We start from the raw sequence: 26,452 nt of genomic DNA, 5'->3' as shown, positions 1-26,452 counted from the left end.
TGTAAGGAATGGGCGGGTTTTGATGTGTCATCAACACCTGTTTAATATATAGATACAAAATATTTACTGCTTCAATGCCGGTAATACGGACAGAAACCATCGCTTGAGGTAAGTTCTTGCGAAAAAAAATTTGGTGAACCGCCATTTCCCTAGCATTTTTGTGACCTTTGCTACAAGTCAAACTCTATTTTCACTCTCTTCATTATGCTTTAAAACTTAATGTATATAAATATCTTATTCTGTTCAATGAATGCTTTCCTTGAGCATTACGCTTAAAATACTGACAATTAATAATAAAAATAACAGAGTGACAAATGAAAAAAAAACATACATAAATGAATAAGATGGAATCTTCAGGAAGTAGGAAACGAAAAATCGCCATTATTTTGCCATTCGCACATACTGGGGCTTGTTTAATTCTAACAAAGTCAGACAGATTAAACATAATGCATTACCGATACATCTGTTTTTTGTTTCATTTCTAAAACATGGACGCACATCAATGAAAAATAAAAATTAACAAAACACGAACAAAAATATAAAAAAAAAAATAAAAAAAAAATAACGAACAACAGCAACTGATCCTTGATGTATGAAATATGTATTTTGGAATATTCGGCTAATTACAGATCATTATAATTCAGTTGAAACACATTCATTTAAGTTGTTAAGAGTTCATGTAGAAATAAAGGTCACGTCACAATAAATTACAAGACAGAAATGTCATGAACATTTTAAGAAATAAGATATAAGACTCGACGAACCTGAACATGTAAATTCAAATTAAACTTTTGATTAATTCTGAAATCTGGGTAATCTTTATAGATGCACATTATATGTACAGTATCTTTGTACAATCGAAGTTCACAGCTTGTTATGCTAAAATTCAGTTTTTTTATCACACTTTATAATTAAAATATAATCAGTTTTTTTGTATTAACGGGCGTAAAATTGAACCCTGCTGATCAACCTGTGTATTCAAACACCTGTCTTGTCAGGCTTATGTTATGTGTTCCGTTAGTGTGACATCTGCTGGTCAGAAGTACATGATTCTATATGTGTTCATAATGCAGTGAAATCTGTGACTTAACCTAACCCCTTTGGACCATAAACTTGTTCGGTTTAGGCAGGAGTTAGGTCTGAAAAATGTTCAAAATAAATTTTAACTAATATTAAGGAATTTATGACGTGTCTGGTTTACACAGGTTTTTGGGATTTCAGGGTTTGTTTTATACGGGTTTTACATTTCATGTAGTATGATTATTTAGTCTTTATTGGTCCACTCAAGCTTCTGTCTCCTTGAGTTTTAGTTTGACCTGTCCATCTTCAAACCAATACCGCAGCAAATGACTTAGTAAATTTACAGCCTAGAATTAATCAGAAACTTATATTTTAAGAATCCTTGAAAATTTACTTTGCACGAGGTAATGTTAAGTACACTGGGTGAAAAATAAAGTAAGTACCTTCTGGGTTATTTTCAAACATACACATACCAAAAACCGTTATATGTTTTACTCTTAGATGTACCATTTCTGTTTAAAAAACAAACATATCAAGCATCACTTTGTGCACGATACTTAGTCGGAGACTACCTAAAACTTCTGTGAATTATTAAAAGCTTCCCATGTTGTTTATCTGTGCACGACTTTTAGACGGAGTTATACTGAAATCTGTTTTGAATATATAAAAATTGGAACTGTTAAAGCAAAAACATACTATGACATCACATAGTGCACGATGTTTAGACGGAGATGTATCTAAAACTGCTTTGCATTATTTCAGTCTACCAATATAAATGATATTTAAAAATGTAAGAAATGTGGTTTGATTGCTAATGAGACAGTCATTCACCAAAAACCAAGCAACGAACAATTTAAGTTCTAGAAGTCACCTTACGGTCTTCAGTGATGGGCAAAATCCATTCCAGTTTAGCAATTCATTTCAACAAAAATGTTGATACCTGTAAAGAACTCTCTACACGGTTTTTAGACGGAGTTCTACTTAGATCTGTTTTGATTTTTTTTTTAACCCAACCCATATCAATTTAAACGTTAAAAATGCCAAAATACGAATTCATCATTCTCTAATCGATTGCTAAGATCTGTTATACATTTTCTTCCCATTCAATATTAATAAATCTGTTAAAAAAGGAAGAACGCTTATACATCACTTTATTGACGATGTTTTGACGGAGACGTACCTAAAATGGCTATGCATTATTTACACTACCCATATTTACATGTATTAGTCAAGTTTACCAAAATGATGATTCATCGCTGCATGCTTTTTAGACGGCGTAATACTGAAATCTGTTGTTTTTACCCTACCCATATTAATTTATCTGTTTTACCAAAATCCAGATAGACAATCATATTTATTCTAAAGGATAAATGGTTCTGTATAAAGACCAAAATGCTTCTTTCGGATAATTAGTCTGACAGTATGGCATCAGGATTGCTTAAAGAAATTGAATGATGACACAGAGAATGTTAGTGTCTGTATTTCTGGTTTGAGTCTAAACATTGCCATGATTAATGAAAAGCCATTCAAGATTTGTTGTTTAAATCTAAAGCACAGTATAATGTCAAATAAAATCTTATTTACCCAAATCGAAATTTTCCGCTTGGAATGAACTCTTCAAATATCTATTGGAAATCTCATTTTGGATTCAATTATGTTTTTGAACATGCTGAGAAGAAAGTTATCATATTTCTGTATTGTTCGCACTTCAAATATGGAGATTGCTTTTTAGAGAGGCTTTTACTCACAAAATATATCTAGTAGATGTTTTATGAGACGTTGTATGATTGAAGTTTAACATTCGTTGGCAAATATTTCATTCATGTGCGGATGATAACTTGAGATTAACTGAATGGGCCTTACACCTATACTCATCATATGATTTGTATCACCATTCTTTTTCATCATGAATTCGTGGATCGTTACGGTGTATCCGTCTGCGCCATGAAAACTGATTTGTTCAGTGTGTCATAGTTTTCTTTTCCTCTTTCGTCTACCCCGGACTTGACTATTTATGAGCAACTCGACGGGTGTTTCTAGAAAAGCAGAGGACGCTTACCCTACTGGTGCACCTGGTCCATGCTCCCAGTTTTTATTGGAGTTTGGGTTGTTCATTTGCTTTTGTTACTTTGTATGTATGATTTTAGTTACTTTATGTTCTTTGTTGTGTATGTCTGTTTTCCATGTCTGGCCTTTGTCCCTGGATTACATTATTTTGATTACCGCTATAACCTTGGTTCCCTTGATTGCTCTTTCGTAGAGTTGTGTTCATTGTTTCATATCCCTCCTGATGTTCAGGGATATAGTGGACTGGAAACAGCCTCACGGATTTGTATTTACAGGCTGAGACCTTTCATCCAAAATGATGATACTGTGCAGGTTGTGAGAGGGGTTTCAGAAAAGGAGTTCATCATATTATAAACTTTGATCATTCTACCCAAATTTTGCGCCAAATGCCTGTCAGTCACAAATTTGAAAAGAAAAAAAAAAGAAAGAAAATAAGGACGACCACCAAGTAGTAAGCCAGGCAAAGGTTGAGATAAAAATTACATAGATTGTACATGAAAAAGACAATTTGCAAGAGTTATAATTATAGTTCTTGATTTGGTTTCATTTGGTTGATTTTAGTGGGAGATGAAAAATGTATAATTTTCTAAAAAGTGCAGATCTGAATGCAGAAATGATTATCATTAAGTGAAAGTAAAGCATATGTAGAGTGAAAAAGCATCGTTTTTTAGGTGGGTTTTTTCTTCATCATGAATCACTTTACCATTGACAGTGTCTTATATTATATGGACTGGTACTTAAATGCATAATTATTGTTCTAATTGTAAAACATTTTCATTATAAAAAGATTTAAGAACATACATTATTCTGTTGCAGGTTGCTATAAGATTGGGGGAGGGTGTGGCTTCTCGGATCGGAGGGAACCATCTTTTGTTGAAAATATTCTTAATGTTTTGCCAAATTTAGAAAAAAATAAGCATATTAAATGTCTGAGTATCGAATCCGTCTCTGTGCAAGTTAGTTTCTTTAAAATATTTACCAAAAACTAGCAAAGAACAGACATTAGGACAAAAAAAAAAAAAAAAAACAACAAAAAAAATATTAACGGTAGATTCACATCTAACCTTCACAAAAAATTGGGGGCGGGTGGGAGGATTTTATTAATTTTTAAAAAAAATTTTAACAGATGTTTGGTAGCCTAACTTTTGCTATTTGAAGTATAGATAATATTCTTAATCTACCAGTTTCATAGAAGATACATCATTTCGTCACAAGAAATGAAAAATTTGTGTGTTACAGAATTTCAATACTACATGTAGAAGCAAAAAATCCTGATTTTGATATTCTTGCTTCAATTAAAAAAGAAATTGTCAATGTAAGGACGGGAGGGGACGAGAACCTACTGATTAATTTCAATTGGCTTAATGGAAAAAAAACTTTGCTTTTGGTTTTTATTACGTTGTTTGGTTGTTCTTTTATGATTTATATAAATGATGAAGCCTTTGTGTATAAGTAAGCTTTAGAAAACTTGCATACGGCATAGAACGAGTTATTTACGACGCATTGAACGAGTTCCTTTTGTCCAACTGTTTTTCAGATTGACAAACGTAAAGAATGCATTTTACACAGGAAGCCATTTATACAAAAGAAAATAAGTAAACAAATTCCGGAAATGATAAATGCCGTCACTGTTTTATATGTTCCTTTTATATCACATGTCAAACATGTCTGGTGGTGTTTTATGCGGAACAGATTGAAAAATAATTGTAAATCTCAGTGAAGCTATCTGTTTGTGAAATGAATTGAATGAAATGTTCAATGAAATCTTTATTGATCATCACGATGTCTCTCATAGAATGTTTGATGACTCATTTAACTTCTTTCGAGACGAACGGTTACTGGAACGGATTTGTAGTACATATTTTGTTCTGGTAAATGTACAAAGGTTGAAATGCCAAATTTTGTATACATGTACCTGGTCTTAAATCTCGGCAAAATGCAGTTATGTGCAGTTACGTGCTTTATGATGCAGATTAAACCTGTGAGAAGACGAAGTTGTCAGTTAAAGAGCTAGGCCTTCAGGGCCATTCAGAAATTACTATAAAATGTGTAAATTGAAGACCTTTTAGAGGTCATACTATCTTTATAAGAGTTATATGATGGAATTTATTATTATTTAAAAATAATAATAATAATTACTCACTTTTAAATCAAGTAGAATTTATTTGTCTTCATAATTCAACAAAAATAATATATAATACAACTCCATTTTGGGACAACAAAAAAACTTGACTAACACATCAGCCGGGGACTTCTCATATTATTGGGAGAAAGTGTGTTGTCATGCATGTTGTACCCACCTAATCTGCTTATGATAGGACTTTGACTCGACTATGAGCGTACTTAAATCTAAGCTTACGATAGAACTTCCTAGCTATTTTAATTAATTATAAAGGGGGATTTACCGCTTAGCAGACAGACACAAGTGAAACCTGTACAAAGAGAAAAGCTTATCATGAAACCTGTCTAAACCGAACACTGTCCCATTGAATTTAACAATTAATGCGGTTCACCAATGTTCCAAATGATTTCCACTGTAATAAAGGAACAAGTGTTTGGTTTAGACAGATTTCTGATTATTCCGCGTTCGGTTTGAGTTTTTACAGTAGAAATCTGAATTTGCCCCAGAGCTGTTTATTACATGTATGATTTATTCTTACTAATAAATTGCATCAATACGAAAACAAACAATGCCGATTCCAATAGTTTAACTTTTTAGAAGATTTTGAAGACTGACCGTAAATGAAAGTAAAATAATAAATAACTAAATGGGTCTTGAAATAACTGTTTTTACGAAAACTTGTGTAAAGGTTTTGATGTAACTATATTCGTTTTTTACAAACAGATTATGGGACTATTTGACGTTATATCTGGGTCACTTTTCAGAAAAAAACACATTGTCATTACATATGCCACAATTAACGCTCATTGCAGAAGCGTGTCACCCCTATTTGTGGAGGAAAAAGCTAACTGTTACATTATTTCTGAAAGTCCTGCTTTGCAGGAGGTTTATACATGTAGTGATCATAGTTTCGTTATTACGGATGATCTATCCGAGCGGTGTTCCGTCCACAAATTTGTGGCTATCACAACCACTTGAGAATGAACACCATATCATTGGATTCGAAATTCGATTGAAGCGAAATCAACTTTTATTGTTGAAATCAAGGTTCGGGGGAGTGCGGTTGGGATTGAGTGCACTAAGACATGTTAAATACCATCACATACGTTATTTGCCTGTCCAAGCCAGGAACCTGTACATTAGTCCAGCGGTTATTGCTATTTTTTATATTCACTGTTTTTCGTTTTACGTGTTTTTTCCTAAAAATTAGGATGATCTTCGTTTTTTTTTTAATAATTTCACATTGGGTCCTTTTGACTGCTTACTTTATGGAATGGGTTTTTCCGCATCATTGAAGACCGTGTGGTGATCTGTAGAAGTTCAATTGTTCGTTGCTTGGCATTTGGTTGATGACTATCTCATTGGCAATCATACCACATCTTCTATTTTTATATTCGTGTTTGACGACTTTATTTCGACCATATTGACACTGGGGTTAGGAGTGTGTTCTTTAGTGAGCATTGCTTATAATGTTTCTAGTTCTATATTTTTTTTCATCAGAAAAAAAAAAATCTGTTAAAATGAATGATGTTCCTGGAGATAAACTGATTAATTATTTACTTTCTTTTTTATGCGATTACAGGAAGTCATGACTTATTTGGCGACCCAGAAGAAAAGAATGATGACGTCATTCCCATACATGACATTTCCAAGAACAGTCACGTGGTTCCGGATATCATGAACGATACATCTTTGACCTCGAACAGTGTAAGAAATCATGTGCCTTTTCATTTATACTAAGACAAATTCTGAATTATTCTTGAAAGAAGAGCCTAATATGAAATTAACAATGAAGCTGAACGGAAGTGAAGAACAAGATCAATATGTAGGTAATAAAAACTTGTAGGGATCCAGTCTCGAATGTTAGTAAATAAGAGATTTTCAGGAAGTAATGGTGTCGTAATGAAAGTGACTGGCGCCTGCCAAATTTTGTTTTTGATTTATTTTCATCCATTTGATACCACAAACAAAAACATATGTTTTCTGTAATTAACTGTGATGGTATGAATGAAATAAATTACACAGAAAGCACTCCATCTTACATATGTACATGTACATGGAAATAACTCTGATCCGTTTATAATTTTGTCAATTTATTAGGAAACTTTAAACAGGAATTGAAAAAGTATCAATTTTCGCTATTTTTGGCATTGGACAGAAAAGCGCGAAACATATTACCCGCAAAATTCATTTTTAACATTATGGAACGCTTATCATTTTTTGACACTGCGGAAATTGATACCCGCAAATATGTACAAATATGAGCACTTGACAAAATCCGCGAAAATTAGTACGTTTACAGTATTTGGAGTCATCCATCCCGGTTCTTCATGACGTCAGAATGAGTTTAATTATACACTGGAAAATAATTTTACCTTGTGTCGTCCATATATTAGTATCTGCCTGGTTTCTCCTTGGACAGTCTCTTCACCCCTTCTGCAAAAGAACCAAATACAATTTTAAATTTAAAGTGTTAATCGTAGTTAAGGTTGAACAATTTGTGTACATGTATAATACATGCGTGATTCCCAAATGTCAGAACTATCTTATAATTTCATTGATACCATTGTAAGATTTAAATATTCGGAATATCATATGAATAAATCGGTACTTTTATTCGTTGTACCAATTTTCATGGTTTAAGGATGAAAGGTCAGTTCGTAGATTCTTGAAATCTTGGACAACTCATCATACAAAGTGAAAGGGGTCAATCATTTGATTTTGTGTGCTAGGGAGAATGTAAACAAAAAATATTTTGGATTCAATGTATGTAAAATATTCATATTTTCACAATTAACATGGTGAAAATAAACATTTTGATCTTTCAAACACCCCACTCCAATATCAGATTAATCGTCTCCATAAAGGGATCAATGCGTTGTCATGTGTTGTCAAGTAGAATCTTGTATAAAACCGAACCCCGAGTACCATAAGTATTAAAGTATTTAAAGTATTAAAAATATTTGTTTTAGAAATATGTTTATACAGGTTCAATATGTAATAAAAACAATATCAGAGGGGATTGCACTTTAGAAGTTTTCAGATTATCTTCAATTTCACAATAAGTATACGGGCAGAACCAGACAATTTGAAAAGGAGGTTGCCAGCCAGAGCCAGAATTCATTAGAAAATGGGATGTCAGCACATTTATTAGTTTTACTAATGAACATGACAACTTTTCCAATAAAAAGGGTGTTGCCAACCCCCTGCACACATTTTAGATCCTTCTAGATCCGCCCCTGAAGTATACGGCGTACCGTACAATGTACATGTATGCCATATCACACGCCAACCGGATCCGCTAGTCGCCTGAATATAGTTGAAATATGGTTGCTCTGGCGTTTAACACCAATAATCAATCAATCAGAACCGCTAGTAAATAAGGACACTGCATTCAGAGAAAAGTTTATCACGTGTAATGTTATATTTTATTATTTTTAAATTTGCGAATTTGACATGCTTGAAACATGAAATCTAGAATTCAGTGAAATCATTTCTACCACTTCTTTTATATTTAAAGAATCTACAGCATTTCTCCTAGGTATTTTTACACATTTAAATTTCTGGTTTCATTTTAACTATTTCAGACAAATTCAACGCCATATTCAGCACAGGAGCTTTCCGACATTGATAGAACACTTTTACTTCAAATTTTCATTCCAATAACTGCCGTCTTGTTTATATTATTTGTATTCGCAATCATCATCGCAAGAAGATTAAAATCATGCAATAGGAAAGCCAAAAGGAATGAAAAAGTGATAAAGAATAGCGAAGATGTTCTGTTGTTGGACAGAATGAACTTTGTTAACAAAAATCCCACTTACTTTTTCACTGAACGGGAAGATGATTCCAAAGGGTTCCGAATAAACTGTATACCCTACGATAAAATCACTCTTCTAGATCTTGTTGGTGAAGGTGCTTTTGGACAGGTATATAGAGGTTGGTATATTTTACGTGGTACCGATATTCTGACCGGAAGTGAATGTTATAACTTACTTCCTTTTTATAATGACCGGATCATAAATACTACAAAGATCATTTATATACATCGAATTCTTGGTATGCTTTGCAAAGTTGCTTTTATTGAACCAATAAGTCAAAAGAGTTTTAATCGTTTTTTTTAGAAAAGGAGAAGGGACAATAAAGGCTCTCATTAGCCTTAAATAAAACTGAAAATTAATCATATTTGTGTTGAAAAACATAATTGTGAATCTATTGCAAATTAGAAAACTAAAAGACCTCTGATAGTTCTTGATACTTGCATTAAAAGGCAAAATAATTGCTTGAAGTTTACCAAAGTTCAGACATTCTGCAAATTTTGTACTTTTTGGTCACTTTCCAGTCATATTCTTGAGACGGAAATGGTGTCCACATCCAAGAAACAATTTCATATTTAGTAATTACATTAGTTGTTTTTTAAATTTTTATCTTATGTGAAAAAATAAAGTCGTTCCTTTGGTGTAGACATAGTCATGTCCGCAAAATATTGCAAAATAACAACAACATAAAAACAAACAAAAACAAAAAAACAAAGAAAAACAAAAATTTACAATTCTCAGAAGTTTTTTGTGTAATGATGTATAAATGTGGCACCTTTATGCCTTAATTCTATAAAAACATTCTTTTTTCTCAATATTTTTGTATTATCCTATGCTACGAACTATTCTTATTTTGTTACAACAAAATTGATATTTTTGGGCAATATTCATAGCTTCATTCTCCTTTGTTGAACAAAAAAAAACTAGAAACCAAAAATATAAACAATACATCAAAACAAACAAACAAATGTAAATACAAACAAATATAAACAAAAACAAACAAAAAAAAATGAACAAGTTAAACATTCCAACATTGCAGTTTATTTTGGTTTACAATGCACAGTTTTTATGATTGAAATGAACAATACGACCCCGTAACTCCAAATGAGATCAAAGCATAAGACGGCGCCAAAGATTCAGAATCCAGTAATGAATTCCTAACTTTTTCTGAAAATTTTTTATCCCTTCATCTCATCGGCTAAAATTGATAAACAATCAAGTTGGCAGAGACCAATTAATACCTCGTACAATGAATTAATAAATGATTAACATCTTCAGTGTATTTGTCACTATGTTTAAAATGCCAATCTAATCGGAAAGTAACGAGAAAACCGAAAGAATAATTCAAAATTGATATCGGATCTTTGATATAAGCGACGCAATGATTTGTGGATGTAAGCGAGGAAAACTAATGGAATTGGCTATTAGTGTTAAGTGCTTTGTATAACAATTAATTAGAGGGACAAGTCGTTGCAACTGTTATTGAACAGACGCGTAATGCCTCGAAGTGACAGTTTGAATTAGAGTCAATTTATATTCATTAGATAGAGACGTGAAATGAATAGACATTGTATTTATTGTATTTTGAAGTCGTAAACAGGCGCGGCTATTGGAACCATGACATTTTTCCAAAAACAAATCACTGCTTAAAAGACGAATGTCCTAAGCATAGACGTTTTAAAAATTAATTTCAGAAAATGTACACTAAAAGAATGATCTGACTGGTTGCGTTTTTGTTTTTCATATACAAAGCACTACATACACAAACAAATAAAATATCTTTTATTTTTTAAACATTTTTTTTGGTTCATATATTTTTAAAGCGTCATATTTAATGCCTTTAAAATAAGAATCGCAATAGATATATCCCCAACTATAAAGAGACTGAGTCTTTGTAATTGTGTGCGGATTTTTATCATTATTACGAAAATATGGAATATACAGTACTTATTTACTTTCTGTTGCCAGTACTTTGAATAACATTCTTTATAAAACTCTGGTGATTTATGTGTCAAACCTACAAAATTCACTTTTATTCCCATTTAGAAACAGTGACTTATAACATAACCAGTCTCCTTTTAGCATTCTGTTATTGCACTATAAATGATATTGTACAGTGAAACCTCTCTTTACCGAACCCTCTTTGAAAGAGTAATCAAGGGAACCAAGGTTAAAGCGGTAATCAAAAGAATGTAATCCAGGGACAAAGACCAGACATGGAAACAGACATACACAACAAAGAACATAAGTAACTAAAATCATACATACAAAGTAACGAAAGCAAATGAGCAACTCGGACTCCACTAAAAACTGGGAGCATGGACCAGGTGCACCAGTAGGGTAAGCGTCCTCTGCTTTTCTAGAAACACCCGCCGAGTTGCTCATAAAAGTCAAGTCCGGGGTAGACAAACGAGGGAAGGAAAACTATGACCCGTTGAATAAATCAGTTTTCATGGTGCAAATGGATACACCATAACGATCCACGAGCAACATAACTTTATTCCAGAAGCCTAATTCTAAGAGGTTTAGCGCGATACAGAGAGTCTGTTTAGTTAAGGCAAGCTCTGACATAACGTATGAGTCGTGATATGAAAACTCCATACGCAGGTACTGAAGGGATGTTGCCACAGATGAAAGGAAAGTTGATAATTCTGAATGAAAAGTCATCACGTTTGTCGTAAAGTTTGGTCAATAGTTTTCCTTTACCATCGATTTCTAAGTGTAGGTCAAGATATGTGGCTGACTTCACAGTGTCTGTGAACTTTTAAATGTGTTCTGTTAAAACAGATGATCAATTAACTGAGGTCCAAACGCATTGACATTGACATAAAAAGAGTTTTAAAAGTCTCTGGTTTAGACAGATTTTCGGATTTTATCGAGTTCGGTTAAGCAAGGTCCAAGCACTTTGAAATTGACATAAAAGGACATTTAAAAGCCTCTTGATCAGACAGGATTTCGGATTTTTCAGTGCTTGATGTTAACCAAGGTCCAAACGCATTGGAATTGACAAAAAAGGATTTTAAAAAGTCCTTAGTTTAGACAGGTTTTCGGATTTTTCAGGGTTCTCTTAACATGGGTCCAATCGCATTTAAATTGACATAAAAGGACAATAAAACGCGTGCAGGCGATTTTTCGGATTTTTAAGTTTTCGGTTTACACAGGTATTATTGCATATGATATTAGCTCTTTGAAACCGGTATCACTGTTGATTAATTTGATTGAAGTGGGCGAATAATGGATGGTTTACTCAAAAATACAGATCTGAAAACAAAACGGGACTATCGTTATGTAAGAATATAACATGTGCAGACCGAAACAGAACATTGTTCAATGGGTTATATTATACCTTGAATCACCTTTACCATAGGGCGTGACTATATTTTTTATGGACTGGCGCTTAAAAGTTAAGTAAAGTCATTACCTGATTGGTATTTTATCAAACCCCCTCGTTGTCAATACGTTCAAAGAACGAAGGTAAACATGTTTAAGTCAAGTGAAATTAATGCAAAGTGAAAATTAAAACAAAAGAAGACATAAGTCACTCTGACAGTCTACTGGTCCACCTGGTCCATGCTCTCAGTTTTTGGTGGAGTCCGAGTTGCCCATTTTACTTTTGTTTCTTAGTACCTGTTTATTTTGTTATTTTATGTTCTCTATTGTGCGTGTTGTGTTTTGTCTATCTTGTCCTTGTTTCTTGATTACATGTTTTTTTTTTATTTCCCCTAGAATTGGTTCCTTTGATTGTTCTTTCAAACACAACACACCGACGTACACGAAAGCCAAAATGAGATTAATTTGTATTTAAAGGACCGGTTTGAATGGTTCAATATATCGTTGAAAGATATTCGAATTTAGTTTAACCGGGGTAAACTCACCCCATTTGGACTAAACATTTTGTGTTCAGTTAAGGCAGATGTTTGGTTTACACAGGTTCAAAATGCATTTAAAGTGAAATGAAAGGACTTTAGAAGTGTCTTGGTTACACGGGTTATTGATGGTTAGGTTCAGAGAAACCAACAAAAGGACAAATTAAACACATTTTAGTTCAAGTATGTGGCCAGAACGAGAAAAAAACATTACTAACTACACACACAATGCAGCAAACAGTATAAAATTCAATTATATGAAACTAAAGACAAAACATACAAAGGCAAAAAAAAACAAAACAAAGCTAAACAAATAATTTTCAAAATGAACTTTCAAAAACTGCAAAAATGGACATTATGTGCTCAGGATGGGTAAGTATGTCCTGTTCTGCCAGCGACAACCGTCATATTGCTGGTTAGGATAATCAGGTGAAAGTCATATTCAAATGGTTTACAATCTATAAAGTATTACTATGACCCCTTACTTTATTAACTTCACATGATTGCTTTTTCAGGACAAAATTTTAGTCAGAACGACCTAGGAGATTACGTTGCCATTAAAATATTAAAGGATGGAGTCTCAAACGAAGTGAAGGAAGATTTTGAGAGGGAAGTCGACATCATGAGTGCCTTTGACCATGAAAATATTCTCAAACTTATTGGCATAGTCCAACGTGGTAAGCTCATTTTTATTATTATTATTATTAGTAGTAGTAGTAATAGTATGTCTTTGTTCTGTCTATACATCCATTTGTTACTATGCCATGGCCTTCTTACCTACAGAGAATTCCCCCATTTCTCATAGAAAACAAAATCCATATTCCCCATAGAATCCCCATTGAATATTTCATATCAAATATGTAAATTGTCAAATTAAATTGTATATTCTTAAATCTTTAAACATTTAAAATGTTGTTCTTTAATTAAATTACGTACATTTTTTACAGTAATGAATACTAACAAAACTAATACGCATCCTCGACATTCAAAATCCTCATCCCTAACTCCTGTCCCCAATTTTCTGCCCCCATATACTAAGGTAGGAAGCTTTCCCCATAAAGTACTGTACCAACACGTGATATACTGTAAACCAATTTATTTTTGCAATTTAATTTGAGACTATATAAGAGAGTGTCTATGTAAAAATCTGGAAGTGGATGGTACATTTCAAATTTTGTTTTCAAAATATTTTTATTTATTTCATATCACAAATGAGTCCTTTCTCAATGCTAAATGTTGATTTTTCAATAACTGCAAAAATTCAAGAGAAATAAAGTACACACAAGACAGAACGTATCATTGGAAAAATATCTCCTCAAAGCCACTAGTATCATAGGATCGGCCTGATTTTTCATTAACACCGTCTTAATGTTAAGTATAAATTGTAACACTTTCTCAAAAGATGTATTCTTGTATAGAAAGAAATGAAATGCGATTTACATTTGCCTTTTTTCTATCATCAAAATTAACGAAAATCAAGCACGCGCACAAATATGGTGTTAATAACAATATGGTCGATGTTTTGGCAGGCATACATTTTTTTCGATTTTTTTTTTAACACAAATGTATATATGTACGAAAATTTTTTGTGTTCCTTATATGGCAGACTTTAGTTAGCACAAAGCATTTGAATATTTAGCGGAATTTATTTTGCTGTTTTTAGACAGATCGCTTAAATTCGCGAAATTAGCATCTCGCAAAAGTTACCCCTTATACGATATTCTACATCCCTTATACAATTAATGCATAAAACACATGACTCACACGATACGCAGTTACCTTACGTACAATACACAATCTGCTAATGATACAGTTGCAAAGGTGCTCTGATGGAAAAATTAGATTAATTTTGTAAATGCTTGGAATTTTGAATATTCTTGTATTGCAGAATAACTTTTACGTTTTAACGGAAATTCCAGTCGATAGGAGGTAACTTGAATTTGTGGTTTTCACGAATTACAAAAAAACACGCAAATTGGTACCCTACGACGATAAGTTTTCTGACATTATCAAAATATCTGGATTAATTCTTACCATCAACAGTGTGCATCTATTTCGGTTTGAGGAACTAGGTCTTATGATATTGAAATTATCAGGCCTTTGTAAGATAGTATGTATTTGTAAATATATCCCATGGTTTAATTCCGTCGAATATTCTTTTAAAATGTAAGGGCAAGTATATATGGAAGAAAAAAAAAATACAGTATATCTTGTGAAGTGGCTTAAATTAAACGTAAATAAAATGAGTGAACAATAGCCACGTTTTAAAGGTAATAAGCAACTACATACAAATAAAATACAAATAAATTGTAAAAATATAAATAATATGGGTCAAAATTTTCAGCCTAACAGCATTAGTTAGGGTCAAATGTATTGGAAAGATGACTGACAACTGACAACCCACATCACAAGGACAAGGTGCCTTTTAAGTTTCACTGTATCAAAACGTGAAACAAACGAAATGTTTTCATTGGCAGCCAAATAATATTATAGTTGTTTTCATTGGCAGCCAAATAATATTACAGTTGTTTTCATTGGCAGCCATATAATATTACAGTTGTTTTCATTGGCAGCCAAATAATATTACAGTTGTTTTCATTGGCAGTCAGTTGTTACATGTTGTAGAATGACATTTTGATTGAAAATTGATAACTGTAACCTTTGCGTTGGCATTAAACATTGTACTAATGCGAAAGGGTGATAAAAAGTCGAAAGATCTATTCTTTTTTTCATAATTTAATAGCGATGATCAGTTTCCATCTTGGTCTGTCTGATTCTACTATTATGTAATTTGCATCTTCCAAAGATGAATTTCATTGTCAGAGAAACCAGTAATTACCGAAGGTTTCCTTCTTTATTATCGTGACCAATGTTGTTTAAGTGAATCTGCATCAGTATCAAGTGGATAGGGCTACTTTAGGTGCACCTAGTTCGGAAGACTACGAAAACAAAAAAGCAAAAAACAATCAAACAAACACAAAACACAAGAACTAAGAAAAAAATTACTTGAAAAGAAGAAAATAAGAGGCGATATAACACAGATGTAACAGAAACCCCACCATCTCTCTTTTATACGATTTTAAGGCTAATTCAGAATAGTCTTCATGGATAAATATATAAATACATGTATCAGTCATATAAACCAAATTTCTGTTTAATCTACTCGTATTTAAATTGGTGACCTCTTATCAACAACATTTAAACCAAAACTTATGAAGATCATAATAAAAATGTTTTTCAAGAAGTGCTTAAAACCAAAAATATGGAAATAGGAAACCAAATCCAGCAACCTTAAGTCCTACCAAATATAATACAAGAAATTGCATCTCAGTGTTATAAAGCTTTCTGATGTGAGTATTAATATGAGTGATGACAAGCCTCGATCTATGATAATGTGGATGTTTAGTATTGGAATCATGTTCATATTTTAGACTTCTTGTCAAATGCATTTAATATATTCACAAATCTAACCTAACAAGCCTTACAGCTCTTAATCTATCCTGTCACCTAGTTAATCGTGTGTACAATAATTTAGACTTAGAGTGTATAACTTTTAAAAAGTGAAAACGTAAGACTCAATATTCATGGTGAGTATAATTATTATTATTGATTCGTCTAATAAGAAATACAAAGCAACAATACTTCAAACCATAGATGTGTATACAAAGGAATTAGGGCTTTAGGATGACATTGTGAACTGATCGTCCAAGGAATGGTTGTTTTGTCTATAACATAATGCCTCGAGCTAAAGCTAGTAGTAACGGCCTCTTTAGTTTTGACGCGCATAACTGAGTACCATATGACCATGCTTTAACTAATATGAATACTAGTAGCTCATTCTTCCATGATATGAAATCCAAAAATACGTTACTTCTGAGATTGACCGAAATTGATTAACCGGTCATGTGTCTTCTGAGTTTTGTTAGGCATACAAATTGCGTGTCCCAGGTAACACCAGTAATATTTTGTCAAGGTAAAATATGTTTTAAAACGGCACCTTTAAAACGATAAAATCGGTGTTGTACGCCTGCGTCAAAAGCACCATAAATCGCTTCTTCAGTACGTACGTTAATTTCCCACAAACGAATTTTGAGCAATCCAAGTTTTAGACTCCCTACATGTAAAGGACATTGCTAACGCTTTGTCTCAATTTTTCGTTTAACAGAGATTTGTCGCTGTGCTGTCTATTTGTACGTTTTTGAATACACCATTACAGTAACCAAGTCATTCTGTTAATCATTGCTAGTTAAATACAAGGTTTATATATGTATTTATAATGATCATTTCCAATTATTGTCTGCCTGGGTCCATGATAATATAACAATGCTCAGCAAGAAGATGTATGTTTGGAATTGCGTTGTCGTAGAAAACAGTTACGGTGTAACAAATTGAGCACATTTGAATGGTTTTCTTTCTTCATACTGTGAAAAGAGAGAGTCGTATCCATGGATAAATCAAGTTCAGATACACAAACAGTGCACTTAAAAGCTAAAATATCCAAAACAAAGTAATCAACAATATTAGCTTAATTTATTGACGGGTGAAAGTCCTCAAGTTATAGTGTATACGAATTTGTTATTTCACGGCCAAATGCAATTAGTGCAGAATAAACAAAAGGTCTAACTATCTCATATTCCATTTCTAATCCCCTTTAACCAGAAATTTCTTATTCTTGATCCTTCGATCCAGTAAATTAAAAAAATATATTAACTTTTCATTGAGTATAAAACGTTCAAATACTTGAACATGATACCCTTCTGAGGCATCTGTTGTCACTCGTTGATTTTTTTGTGCGATATTATATTGCAAGTGCTTTAGTTTTATTTATGTGGTCTTGTGTTCCTCTTGTATTTTTATTGATTCTGTAAGAAAGATGGTGAGTGTGGTTCGATTCTGCTTCTTGTTTTTCTTTTGTATTATTATTTATTCTGTAAGATATACGGTGAGTGTATTATGCCCCTGCTTCTTGTTTTCAGTTTCTGTCAGGTGAGTGTAGTTCGCCCCTGCTTCATGTGTTCCCGTTTCTGTCAAGTACTTGGAATTTGGTGTCTCTTAGCTCCCATACTTTTGACGCTTCGGTACTTTTTGCAAATATTTGGCTGTTATTGTTTTAAAATAGTTGTCGGATGGAATGTGACAGTTTTTAGCGGAGTCCGAGTTGCTCATTTGCTTTTGTTATTTTGTGTGTATAGTTATAGTTAATTTATCTTTGTTGTGTATGTCTGTTTTCCATGTCTGGTCTTTGTCCCTGGATTACATTATTTTGATTACCGCTATAACCTTGGTTTCCTTGATTACTATTTACCTTGACCACTATTTGATCTATGACAATTTACCTACATCATTAATAGTAGTGAAACTTGTCTAAACCGAACCCCTTTAGTTTGGACTTTTAAATGTGTTCGATTTAAAGATGTTTTCGGTTATCCAAGGTCCTAGTCCAATGGAATTAGCATAAACAACTTTAAGAAAGTCTGGTTTAAACAGGTCTTCGGATTATTGATGATAAGGGTTCAGTTTACAAAGCTTTCATTGTACTGTGTTTATTTGGCTGTTTGGCTGTTATTGCTTGATGTACCTCAAACAACATGTTTACTTTTACTTGATGCACCTAACAATCAGATACAATCATTTCTGTCAATGTTTGAGTATAATTCACATTCCATCCGACAACTGTCTTAATTGAGTTGTCACGATGAGCAATGACTTTACGAAGAAACACAAAGGAAGTGAAGCATGTATTTAAATCACATATTTGGAAGTGATGTGGACATGCTTCCTTCTGTAATTACTCAAACTGATTGTGATGCAATGAATGAAACGAAACAATGCAATATCGATATCATTGTCAATTTATCACATATTTGAATGAAAATATTACAATATGACAGTTTTAAATCATATATATTTGTTTCATTCATTGCATCACAATTTTACCTGTATTGATCATGGAACTGAGTTTTTGATAGAAATTAAAAAATCTATAAACATACAATCTGGCAGAATTGAAGGAAGTATTTGTTGAATATATGTTTTCAAATAATCTTTTATATTAATTATAAAATTATAACTCGTATTGGGAAACAGTTGGGTTTCTTCTTTCTTTACTTCCAATGCTATTTGTCAATGGCGAAATCGTTAGGTCGAAATTTTTGGCCTCACTTTCTTTTTTTTTTTCATCACATTTTACATGTATTTAGTTCCAATTGTACCTTTTAAATGTGGCTTTTTTATTATTTGTATGTCAAATGTTCGGTGGAATAATAGTTTGGTACTTTTCAGCAAAAACTAAACGCTACGCTCGATATTCTAAATGCCGCACTTTCAGCATAGGAAAAAAGAGTCTTTAACACTAAAAATCATTTTGCCATTAATTTTAAAATATTAAAAAAAAAACATCTCGTAGCTATTATCTGAGCTAACATATTTTTCTATGTTAAAACAAATGTTAGCTGTTTATTGGGATTTCATGTCAAAGTTATCGTTGATATCTCAGAGATGTCGTTAAATGACGATTGGTTTGTACAGCCGTTAGGCTTCAAATGTCGTCCTACAGAAGTTTGATGACATTTCTATGCCTTCATCGTTGTTGAAATGGCATGCGTTATTACAGGTCTTAATACAAATCGTGAACGCAAGGAGACATAACTCGATCAGCACATTTGACAGTTTATCACAAACACCGGGGAAAAGGACTTAACCTAGAAAATTCACCTAACACCATAAGAAATAAAAAAAACATAAGGAAACCGTAAAAAGTATAAAAATAAGCAATCCGGACTCTACTGAAAACTTGAAATATTCCCAAAATACACTGATAGAATATGCGTCTGCTGTATCTCTAAGTCTTTCCTTCAATTTACGGGTACTAGGATAGCCGGAAAAGTATTAAAGAATGCACGACCCCCTCCATTTCACAAGGAATTTATACTATTTGAATCCTTTATACTAAGGATCTTGCTTTATTACTTATTATTCATCCACGAATAGTTTTTCAAAATCTTTTTCATTTGATAATAAAGCATTAATCAAAACACCGAAAAGTTGCTCTTTAAAACAAAAATACTTAGATTTATTACTATGCATTGCTATTATAGGAGACAATTCAAGTTACAATATAATTACGTTTTTGTTCTGTTATACCTGAAATTTTGTTAAACGTTCTTTGTTTAAGAAGTTTATTTGTTATTGTTTTTGTCGGAATCATGTCCAGGTTTAAGTTGTGAAATGCAGTCTCTTAAAATTCCATATTCATTTAAAAATTCAATTTGTATCTGTAAATGTCTCGCATCTGATATTGTTTTTATAACAAAACCTCACGATTAAATTGAAATATATACAGTTTAGGCGGGCGAAAGTCTCATGCCGATTTGAAGTGATTTTTTACTCGAATTGAGCAAATAAAATCTGTAACGGATTTCAAGTGAAATTCTTGTGAATTGATCTTGCTCGTTAGCGTTTCGTGTTATCGATACATGGAGTTCATGTTAATTGAATTTCCTATCGAAACAAAGTTAATGGCATGTAAATTTCACATGAAATCCAATTCGCTTGAATTGAACGTAAACAATATTTGCTTGTGTAGTTGATCTCAAAATTACATTTATATATAGTTCTGTCTTTATATATAGTTCTATCTTTATATATAGTTCTATCTTTATATAGTTCTGTTTTTACGCCTCTAATGCATTGAACTGTCGGGATTTTTTCTCCCATGTCTGTATTACGATTTGACAAACAAGTTCGAATTTTAAATGCAGACTAAATCATGTACAAAACAAAAGGGAAAAATCGGAAAAAGGAACATGAAATGTACATTAAGTTGATATAAATTTTATTTTCAAGTTTTTATTATAATATTAACATTTTCATGGTAGACATGTGACAAAGGTACCAGTGCGATCCCTATTAGCTATTCAACAAACCCCTAATATTAGACATGGAAAATGCAGGAAATCATCGAAGAATTCTTGTGGGATTAATCCATCAAATGAAAGACATGTTAAGGAGTAATCAAAGGAACCAAGCTTATAGCGGTAATCAAAAGAATGTAATCCAGGGACGAGGACCAGACATGGAAAACAGACATACACAACAAAGAACATAAAGTAACTAAAGTCATACATACAAAGTAACAAAAGCAAATGAGCAACTCGGACACTAAAACTGGGAGCATGGACCAGATGCACCGGTAGGGTAAGCGTCCTTTGCATTTCTAGAAACACCCGCCGAGTTGCTATTAAAAAGTCACGTCCGGGGTAGACAAACGAGGAAAGGAAAACTATGAACCGTTGAATAAATAAGTTTTCATGGTTCAGATGGATACACCATAACGATCCACGAGTTCATGATGACGACCATAAAATTTCTGTAGTAATGGCTTCAATCTGTTCCAGAAGCCTATTTGTTAGAGTTCTAGCGCGATACAAAAAGTCTGTGTAGTTTTGGCAAGCTCTGGCATAACATATGGGTTGTGATATGAACACCCCATACGCAGGTGCTGAAGGATGTTGCCACAGATGAAAGGAAAGTTTACAATTTTGAATGAAAAGTCATCACGTTTGATGTAAAGTTTTGTCAATAGTTTTCCTTTTCCATCAATTTCCAAGTGTAGGTCAAGATATGAGGCTGACTTCACAGAGTCTGTAGTATACTTTATCTCATGTTCTTTGGGTTAGATGCGATGTATCAAATTTCCGAAATTAGGATTGTTTAAAGATAATACGTCATCTATATAGCGGATACTGAGATCAAAGGATCTAGCCAAACGATATTCAAGTCATGAATTTGATGTAACCTATTTGTTTGAAATGAGGAAGCTTAAAAAATAAATCCCTGTAACAGAAGGGCAAAGAGTTTTTTTTATATTTTATTTTATTATACTTCCATTAAAGATATACAGTGTACAGACATAAGAATAAATGATTATTTGCACAATTTGATGCACAGCTTGTTACTTTTATTTTTAGTCATTCAAATTTCAATAAAGGTTATATTTTAGAGCAAGAATTGCGTCTATATATCTCTAACTCGTACATTAAGGATGATGTTGAAGTTTTACATGCATATTAGTGTAGTAATTGAATGCTTTTGTTCCATGTTAGTAATAATATTGCCTTTGGTAAATAATCCAACAATCAAAGAAGTTCATGCAATAATTTGAATTATTTTAAGGTCCAACAGAAACGCCTTATATGGTATTTGAATATATGGTTCATGGAGATTTAGCAGATTTACTAAGGCGGAACGATCAAGTCATGCGTGCAAGTGATAGGGAACATGTGTCATTAGAAAAGGTAATTAATTTAAATTCACGAATATAAGTGATAGATAACTCATTAAACGATTACATACAGAAACTAAGGTATTTCGTTTATAGTAGCAGTCTTTATAAAAATCAGACAGGTGATTCATGCAAGTAAAAAAACCTGCCGATTTCACTTTCATTTCTTACTCAAAGACAGTTACAGACCACATAAACAGTCTATATTTGTCATTCGACTGTTGCTCTTTTCAGATAAAAACAACAAAAAATTATAAAGATTGTGTATGAAATGGGACTTTGCAAGGATTATCGCTCTTGATTTTGTTGGGTTTGGTTGATCTTAGTGTGGTGTTCTCATAAGTAAAGAGACAAAGAAAGGAATATTGTCACATAAAAGCTATGTAGACAACAGTGAACCGTTCGTGCGGTGGGGTTTTCTTCACCACGAATCATTTTAGCATAGGCAGTGTCGGAAATTTATATGGGTTAGTATAGAACTGAAACATTCGCCGAAATGTTCATAAATCAAATCAGATTTAAAACTACACTAATAAGCTACGATCTGAAGATGATAATATTTTTGAAGAAAACTTAAGAGTAATCAAGGGGACCAACGTTCTAGTGGTTATCAGGAATGTAATCCAGGGACTAAGACCAGATATGGAAAACAGACTTACATAACAAAGAACGTAAAGTAATTTAAATCATACATAAAAAGTAACAAAAGCAAATGAGTAACTCGGACACCACTAAAAAATGGGAGCATGGACCAGGTGCACCAGTAGGGTATTTTCTGTGTTATTTATACTGAGGTTTAAGACACTATAATTCCATCTTTGCACCGTACCATCAATTCTGTATCGATCTTATTCACCACCGGAAAGCAATCATATGATTTTGTTTGCATCCTAATTGTGGTGATGAATGAGCACGATTAGTAGCTATGTTAGTGTTTTAAGATTAACAATTTTATGTCTCGCCCTAAACCTGACATGCAACTGTTTGTCTTCCGTTATCTTAAATACGAAGGTCATTTTTCACCCACGTAAGGCAATTACAATACATTTTCTAGTTGAAAATCATAATATTTCAATTTTGTTTCAATATTTTGTTTTATTTCGTAGCATTTTATGTCCTTTTTATACCTCGCCAAAAGAAGTGGCGAGTTAATTTGTGATACCCTTCAAGCGTTATGTCCTTATGTCCGCCCAACTTGATGTCCATATGATTATTGAGAACAGAAAAATATATTCGCTTGAAACATTGCACAGTTGAATAGTAACATAACATACATATATGCAAACAAAAAGCAAAACAAAACAAAAAATAACAAAACAAAAAAGCAAATACAGTTTTTCGAGTAAAGTCATTTTGAACATTTTTCCATCCACCTTTGATTTATTCACTATCAAGTTGCGGGGAATATCTTCATGTTCCATAAATGCCATATTTGGAAACTTACCTAAAGTTTAGTGCATACAAATCATTTAGTATTACCCTGTGGTTTTATTTTATAGACGGATCTGATCGATATAGCTACACAGATTGCAAACGGCATGACTTATTTGACAACAAAACATTTTGTGCATCGTGACCTTGCAACAAGGAACTGTCTAGTTGGCGATGGATTTGTTGTTAAGATTTCAGATTTTGGGATGGCACGTGATGTATACACATGTGATTACTACAGGGTACGTTTAGCCTACTTTTGATATAATATAATTTGTGATTTGATTATTTGTTATAATTATATAAGAAAAAACCACGTGGATAAACACTGTTGTACGTGACATTTAATGAGCTGTGCGTATTCCCTCTTTTTTCTATTGAACTTTTTCTATATGTGGACTGTTTACAGGTTACAGTAAACTAAATTTCCGCTAAGTTCTTAAAAAAGAAAATATTTTGATTAACACTGATGTTGGTTTTAGTGAATTCCTATCAACAGTTTTATTCATGGGATTGTGACTAAAACTGTTTAGGAATTAGGGTTCAAAAAAGCCTTGATATCAAGAAAATAATTTGACTTAGTAAATTGGTCTCTGTAATATTGTACACAAGGTGCTGTACCACCAAAGGAAGGCTTATATTGGTGTTGGGGGTTCTAAGATGATTTGTTCAGAAGTTCGTCATAAATGAAATACCGGAAAAGGACCAGAATCAAACAGTTTCTTGATTTTACTTAAATACGTGTAAATGGATCTCTTAGATTTCATCACAATGTGTCATTCCACAGCACAAGTAATGGAATTGGATGGAATTTGGAAGTTGTGACTTGAACCGTTAAATAATATGGGACTAAAAGAATATAAAAACAATATTTTTGTTGAAGCCTGGAAAACGATTTAATTAAAATTGATTGAATATATTTGAAACTGTAATATAAGGTGCCACATCATCATGTGAAGTCTTTGTTGTGACTTTATAAATTTAGGAATGAAAGGCCACAAAGGGACTAGAAACAATCATTTCCCTGATATCTGGATTTCTACTGACCTTACTTTATTAAAAAAGTAGGAAATGTTTAAAAGAATTTTTTTTAGTTCTTTGAACAGTGCCATTCTGCGTTGGTTTCAAAAAATTAATCACAAACTAAACTCTGAACACTATAAAGCTTGAATGTAGTGTCTACTGTTTAAATCATGGTTCGTCATCTGCAGCCGTATCAGGTTTCGCCATGCGAAGCCTTTAATGACTTGGTAATATCCCTCCTTGTGGTGGTATTGATTTACAAAGCCCAACCTGATATCTGCTACATCTTTTGAATAATATAAACTACCATATACAACCCCAAAATCTACCTTATCTTCTTCCCTCTTTACCATAAGTATTTCCCCCATTGTAATAGGAAATATCCATTTTCCAATCACGCTGCATTTATCTGAACAATTGTATGACATTCATAATTAAACAAAAACTATTGATTTCCTGTCTTCTCCCTTCAAAATGTTCATCCGTCATACGAAACTCCTATACCCTGTACACTATTTACCATGGAAGCTGACTTTTTCTCCCTACATGAATTTTACTTGTCCACATATAAGATCTATGATATTTTGTTCGTACTTTCAGATTGGAGGCTCTCGGATGCTACCTGTGCGGTGGATGTCTCCCGAAAGTATGAAATATGGAAGATTTACGACAGAATCTGATATTTGGGCATTTGGTGTTGTATTGTGGGAGATATTTAGCTATGGAAGACAACCTTATTATGGTCACTCGAATGAAGAGGTAAGTCTTCATCTAATGCATTCTAAAGCCTGTATTTATAAGATTTTAATTTGTATATTATTGGTTTAATTATAGATGTATATGTTTATTGATTTATATCATTGTCAATTATTACCGCCTCATGGTGGACGCCGTATAGAAATTATACTGTCCTATTCTCAGCGTCTGAAACAAATCTTTTCCGGATATTTTTGCTTCTTTCGGTGTAGGCTTGAGGGAAGATCACCTCTTACCTATGTGTTGCGTATCATGGTGGATGACCTTTATACTTGACATTTGACCTCAGGGTCAAAATGATGATTTTTGCAATACATATTCGTGTCCGGGTTAAAACTTTGTTGTTTTATGTGTAAAATTTTGTTATTGTCATGAGATAATCAGCTCAATACAATGTGCTGCGTACCGTTGTTGATGATTTGTCAAAGGTCAAATGAATGCAATACCGATTCATGTCCGGGTTATAACTTTGTTGTATTTTTGTGTAAGCCTTTGCAAATTGGCATAGGTCACCGTAATTTGTTGTATAATATTGTCCTCTAAAATGTTAGTAGTTCACTTTTTTGAGGTTACGGCGGGTCCTTAGATGGTCTGCGTATCTACGTTATTTAGTTTTTGAGACTTGTCATTGTTACTTCTGTACATGTAAGTAATGAGATGCAACGAAAGCCATACATTTGAATTACGCATATTTCTTATAAATCACTTTCATTGAAATAATGAAAAAAAAACAAACAAACAAACAAATCAAACATTATTTTGGAAAGTATCAACATATAAATTAAGTTTATTTTCCAAATTGTGAAGTTACTGTATGTTTACATCTATAAAAAATCAACAATTACGTCTTAAAAGGTCGGTTTTGAACAAATGTGACGTGAGTTTCAAGGAATAGCTCTATAGAATGTTCATCCTAACATCATTTAGCAAAGAGAACATGGGCTGCATTATATTTGAAAAAAAATATTATTGAATACTAGAACTAAAACTACTTTTTCTCCAGTTTTTGCTTTGATTTTATCATTTATTATATTGATTTTTCTGTTGTGTACTTTTTCTCTTGGTT

General features: G+C 32.7%; 1 protein-coding gene across 5 annotated transcripts in view; it reads left to right on the top strand.

The window, feature by feature from the left end:
- LOC148599981 (BDNF/NT-3 growth factors receptor-like) overlaps nt 1-26,452 on the top strand; it is a 145,551-nt gene that overhangs the window by 114,186 nt on the left and 4,913 nt on the right. For 4 of the 5 annotated variants that reach the window (XM_088557058.1, XM_088557056.1, XM_088557059.1 and 1 more), the window contains 6 exons: nt 6,792-6,928; nt 8,797-9,148; nt 13,409-13,570; nt 22,068-22,189; nt 23,676-23,849; nt 25,231-25,389. In XM_088557058.1, coding sequence (XP_088413184.1) covers nt 6,792-6,928; nt 8,797-9,148; nt 13,409-13,570; nt 22,068-22,189; nt 23,676-23,849; nt 25,231-25,389 — 1,106 coding nt within the window. The remainder of the gene's footprint in view (nt 1-6,791; nt 6,929-8,796; nt 9,149-13,408; nt 13,571-22,067; nt 22,190-23,675; nt 23,850-25,230; nt 25,390-26,452) is intronic. The other variant, XM_088557057.1, reaches the window with a different exon arrangement.

This window comes from Perna viridis, chromosome 13, assembly GCF_037379345.1.
Source record: "Perna viridis isolate PV_CMFRI_1.1 ecotype Kerala chromosome 13, ASM3737934v1, whole genome shotgun sequence".
Classification (NCBI taxonomy): domain Eukaryota; kingdom Metazoa; phylum Mollusca; class Bivalvia; order Mytilida; family Mytilidae; genus Perna; species Perna viridis.
The sequence above is the reverse complement of the archived record's forward strand: the minus strand, read 5'-3'. Positions and strand labels throughout refer to the sequence as shown.